The following is a 6000-nucleotide window of genomic DNA, read 5'->3' on the forward strand; positions in this document are numbered from 1 at the left end:
CCCCACATAGGATCATCTCTGAGAGTACATGTTATACATATTCCTGTTCACCTATGTGTCTACTGGCCTCAACAGTAACTTAGACCTACCATAGATCCAGTTTGTCTTTTTTAGGGGGGGGCAGTGGATCTTTACAGAGAAATAGCAGGTCAACAGTATATGCCACATAGAAGTATATGATGGCCCTTCTCATGCTCAATTATATCTCATAAGCTGTTACAGGATTTTTTGGGTTGATACCAATTAGACAGATTAGACCGATTTAACGCAAAATGTAACTATTTTTTACCACTCAAAATTTGATTTAAAAAATGACCAAAAATTCCTCCAAAATATCACATTAAAACACCAAGACCTTGAGGAACACCATAGAAAAATTCATGCTGTGATTTGGTATGAAAAATGTTTGACATTTAGACATTTCTGTAAGAAATTGTATAGAGAGCACTTGTGTTCTGGAAATTGCTCAGGAACTGAACCCTAACCCATGAAAGCCATCCATCCCCTGAATGCCTGAGGTCTCTAGATTGCGGTTGGTAAGTTTCATGAAGCTGTGATTATCCTAGAAGTCACAATAGGTCATTTCATACTATGAGGTCAAGTTTTTAAAAATCTCAGTACAATGGAATGACTACTGTGTGGATTAACATCATCACATATGAATACAAATAGGCTCATTGAATCCACGAGAGTCTCGGCTTTCCAGTCAGATCCAATTTATGCAATTCCAAAACTGTTTATGGTCTCCGGTGTGCAAAAATATTCAAATACACCATTTTTAGAACAGGCGAAAATAACACATTTATACTGCATGCAAAAAACTGCAGGGTTTAGCCTAAATTAGAAGCTTTATTTAGCCCCCTTCCCAACAAGGTAGCGGCTACATTTTTAAAGTTTTTTTTCTGTTAAGTGTTGTATGTGTGGGCAGATGTTCTTTTCCTATTTATAAGTAATAGCTAACAATTTCAGCTTATTTTGATAGTCATTTGGCTTAAAATAACGCACATATTTGAGACTAGAGACATACTTTGTTATCCACACACAGTACCTGACGCTGCTTCATTCATGGTTGACTGAAAGGGCCATTGTTATTGTTGCCTTAGGGGAGTAAAAATGGCATTAATACTCCATTTCTGATCAACTGCCACCTATTTGTGTGAGTGAAAAATAAATCTGTTATGGCCAACTAGGCTAAAGTTGTGGAATTCACACATTCAAATTTCTTTTCTGGTATTAAGTGTAATTTCAGCACAATGCACTGTTCAAATAGCATGGTGCAACCATATTAATACCTCTTTTGTGAGGATGAGTCTAGAAGTAACATAATGATTTGAATGAGGCCTTGTATGTATTTTGGTACCTACAGTAGATTTCTGAAGAATTATGTAAATGTTTTGAAGCAAATTATTACATCAGCTTTTGTCAGGAGGCCAAGTATATTTTCTGGAGGGCCAGATTAGGTCCACAGACCGCTATTTGTCTACCATTGCTTTATACAATCAGGTAAAGATAGACAAAGATCCCTCATGGATTACCTTCACCTTGTTGACACCACACTTCAACAGATTCATAACATGTATCCTTTGTTTATTATAGTGAGGTGCACTCTATAAGGGCCTCATAGCTTACAATTGGCCAATAACATCCTCAATGCAATGCAATGCAATGACCTGGTCACACATTGCTCCGTTGTATTATTGCAGGTTTCATTTTTATGGATGTCATGTAATTTCCAAACTGTCATCTTTGTGTTAAGTGCTGCGACCTCAGTATTGTACAGATGGGAAACAATTCATCATCTATTTTTTTCCTGAAATCCAAATTATCCCCTGTTTCTTTTTCATTTTAAGAATGAGTCCTTTAATATGTACTTGTTGATTTGTTCCCCTTTCTATCCCTACCTCATCATTTCCATCCTCTACCTTTCTTCACCTTTACTCCCTGTTCCATCAACATCAATTCAATGCATACATCTCCTCCTTTATGATCCACTTACTATTCTGTCAAAACTCTCCTTTTTTCTGCACCACCCTCCCTCCTCTACTTTCCACTCATTCCCATTCTCCTCTGTCTCTGCCCCAGTGTGACTGCAGTGCGTCTGCCGGACGGTTTATCCTTTGTCGTCTATGAGTTCTGGGATGGAGAGGAGGAGTGGAAGAGGTGAGTTTTCAATCACATTTGGCTCAATGGATTGAACTTCAATCTTTAGCTTAAACCCCTCACTAATATCTGTCACTCATGTTGGTTTTAAGAGGTTTTTGATTTTATCTGGACAAGCTTTTCAGAAAAGGTTTAACACAGTTTAAGTAGAAGTCTTGCTGTCATACTAAAACTGAGCGAAAGCAACCGGCTGAATGACACACCAGTAAATGCTGAGGAAAGCCCATTGCTGCAAAATGTTTAATTCCCACTGCTGATTCACTTTGAAAATATTAAAAGCCAGTACTAAGTGTGGACATTCATTTTTATTTCTAGTAATGCCTTTGAGTCAGCACTCTGGCTCCTCTAAAAGTTTTTTGGAGCTTAGCACACCGTTCCTTCATGCCATTGTTTTCAATGATTGGTGATTGCCAAATAAAGAGAGCGCTTACTTTTCTTCCATTACTGTCATGAGCTTATTGGAAAATTCCTCCATCCACATTTAATTAGCATTCTTCAGCCACTCACTCGCTCCAGAGATGCTGAAGCACTTGAGATGCGTCAGGTCATCATGATTTAGTGATGGTGCTCGTACTGGGCAAGAAGAGAGGTTGCTGATGTAGCTGCCTGCTGATCTGACTTTCTGCTCCACTGCTCACAGCGTCTCACTTCCATTAATATTTCAACTCTTACAGTAAAGGCTAAGGGCCGTGCTAAGCGGTTTCAGGTTTGCCTGTGTGCATTATGAGTGGCTGTGCAGATGTGTGCACATGTATGTACGTTGTGTGTCTGGCTATTGTATGTGTATGTTTTTGTGATCTCTCATCCTCTCCTCTGTTCTTAGGCACCTCCAGTCGGCCCCCAATAAAGCCTTTCAGCATGTGAAGGTGGATACACTGTGCAAGCCGGAGGCTATGTCCTCTGTAGCTGTGCCAGGTTAGTGGTTTAAGTTATACATAATACAATTGAATAGAATAAACCAGTTTAAAAAAACTAAATTAACAATGAGATAAAAGCTTGAAGTGTGAGTGACATCACTTGAGTGATTTCAGACTGATGTGTACGTGGCGAGGTGGGTCTAATGTTTACAACTTGTAAGGGTTCATATTGGTTGTATAATTGCAGTTTAATAGTTAAGAGTTCATAGTTTGTGGTTTAAAATACTAAACATTAACAATGTAGTACAACATGTTCATTAAGTTTTGGTTGAGTCACCTTGAACAACTGGCCAACATGAAACATCCATATTCATAATATTTATAACTTCTTTTATATATAGCACCTTTTAATAAGTTTCCAAAGTGCGTTGACACACAGAGCAAAGACATACAACACAGATAGCAGTAACAAGGCCAACGTTACCAAGATCAAAGTAGAAGACAATGAAATACAGAAAGGAGATTATGAAAATATATAAAAACAATAAAGTGATTTAAATGTAGTTACTGATTTTGGGAGCCTTATTTTCTCAGAGAGGCATATTATAGGAACCCTGTGAGGGTGTTGACCACTAATGTTTTTTCTTGTATGGTGCACGCACACAAGAACACAACTACACATACACGAGCATGTGAGCAAAGTGACAAATTCCTGCCTCTGGTTTCATGGTTGCTGGTTTCTGCTGATCAATACTTGGCGGTAGTAGTACACATAGAAGTGTAGCAATGCACCAAAAAAGGCAAGGAACAAGAAGACTGCAATCTAGCAAACAAATGAAAAATGCAGGATTCCAAATATTCAAAAGATGAAGTAATTATAACTTGTCAAGCCTGAAGAATACACATGACGCATTATAGTGGAGAAAACAGAATGTAAACATAACTTTTAGCTGCAGCTTTCATGAAAAAGGTTTCCGGGTCACAGTAACTTGGATCTCGACATACTGTAGATGGTATTAACGACATGGAAATTGCCAGTTACAGTTACTTTGACATAACATGAAAAACTAATGAAAGATGCTAATGAGTTTAATTATGGGAAATGAAGCATCAAGCGCTTCTGGAACTTAACCAAGTCAGGAAATCTTGGCCTCTGCTGCTACGATTTTGATCTTTTTTGTCTTAGATATATTTCTTGCAAGTTTTACAAATCACTGGAGTTCGCCTTCTAATGGTTAGTCAATTATTAACATGTTTTTTTTTTTTTTTAAAAAGATCAATTATTAGCTAATCCACGAAGAGATTAATCAACAGATTGTTTCAACACTAAGTAGAAGATAACAGAAGTCAGTCAGGGATGAGAAGCTGATCAGTGTTTAGTCAGTAAGGCTGGCTGTGTAATTACTTGAAGCTCAGAGGCATTCTGAACAACTAAAGCAACCTGGCAGTGAAAAGAGCTGAAAATGATGCCTTCATGGCCTGAGGCAGACTGTCAGTGACTTGAGGTGTTGCTTGGCAGTCTGCCATATGTACTTTTTTCTTGTCCATCTTTCATTTTTTTTATCCATCTCCTCACCCTGTGCTCTTCTTATTGTCTTTCTTCACACTTTGTCCCCATTGTTTCTCTGCCAAATTTCAGCCTCATCTCCATTCTCATTTGCTTGCATGTCATTCTATCTGTACTGCCCTATGGGGCTCATTTTCTTTTCAATTGCTTTCTGTGTCCCTAACCTTCTTCTCACTTGTCTTCCTTCTCTCTCTCAATGCAGCCGCCTGGTGCAGTGTGAACAGGGACTGAGCATGAAGATATTCAACTACACACCAAGACTCCTGGACACTCCCCACTTCCTCTTTAACTCCTTTCCACCCTTAAAACCTTTACCCTTGCGTTTTTCCTGCTCTCACCTCCCTCACCCCCCCTGATCCTTCAACCCTCACATTCCTCAACTCTTTTTGTAGGTACATGTTTACACAGTGCAAATGAATGGTGTCAACTGCAGTGAATATTGAACAAACAGTGCATTTTACAACGTGTGATTACTAAAATGCGTTTAGCATCTCATCATGGTAGTTTGCTGGCTCAAGATTTTTGATTCTTTCATGTTCTTGTCACCTCATGAGGTAGCTTTGAGCCACTGTAGGGTGGAGTTTGTCATGTAGCAAGGACCCTGGGGTTGAGTTTTTCATGTAGCAGATTGTGTTTTTCAGTAGCGCATTTGGGAAAGCAGCATTTTTTTCCACACACATTAGGGTTGAATTTACCACGGATATCATCCATGAAGCTGTCATTTCATAGTAGGTGCTCATTCCACATTTGCGCACATAGACAGAAAATTTGTGGAAGTAATGCAGGATTTTTTGTTTGTAGCAGATGAAGTTTTTGGTATAATTCCCACATCAGCCATTCTGAACTCACATCGATCAACTTGGTATCACACCAAAGTGTTTAATACACCTGCCGGTCCACCATGTCAGTGTCACGTTGTGTCTCATCTAGGAGTGAAAAAAAAGTGTCTGTGCTTTCCAAAACCATTACGAATCACTGTTAAAAAAATACAATGGCGTTTCAGTGTCAGGAAAAGATCATGGTGGTGAAAATGATCACTTGAAATGTGATGTGGGTTAAAATGTCCTTAAAAAGTTAGGCAACTGTCATTGTCCTGGCAACATTAAACACCATGAAAACTGTAGTTACGGTTTAAAAAAGGTTGGAAGTGGAAATTGAGCAACATTCCCCTTCAGCTTTTTGCCATCCATAATTACTAATGGCCACTAGATGGTGATGTTAGCACTCATTATAGATGTGCACTTTTTACACCTAAGCAAGGCAAAATATGACAGACACGGTGGACCAGGGGGTGTATTACACACTTTTACGTGATATTGAACTGCATAAACATGTTCATAAAGTGAGGGCTTTCAACACACCTAACAGTTACCAGATTAGCTGCAATCTCAGGAACAACTGCTAGAGTTTAGCGTG

The 6000-nt window shown here is 38.8% G+C and overlaps 1 protein-coding gene across 1 annotated transcript in view; it reads left to right on the top strand.

The window, feature by feature from the left end:
• The window catches only part of necab2 (N-terminal EF-hand calcium binding protein 2), a 122681-nt gene extending 117866 nt beyond the window's left edge, over nt 1-4815 (top strand). The window contains exons 11-13 of the mRNA XM_053318851.1: nt 2083-2160; nt 2984-3075; nt 4787-4815. Of these exons, the coding sequence (XP_053174826.1) occupies nt 2083-2160; nt 2984-3075; nt 4787-4815 (199 nt within the window). The remainder of the gene's footprint in view (nt 1-2082; nt 2161-2983; nt 3076-4786) is intronic.
• Nucleotides 4816-6000: the final 1185 nt, after the last annotated feature.

The sequence above is a fragment of the Scomber japonicus genome, chromosome 5 (genome assembly GCF_027409825.1).
Source record: "Scomber japonicus isolate fScoJap1 chromosome 5, fScoJap1.pri, whole genome shotgun sequence".
In the NCBI taxonomy this organism is placed as follows: Eukaryota; Metazoa; Chordata; class Actinopteri; order Scombriformes; family Scombridae; genus Scomber; species Scomber japonicus.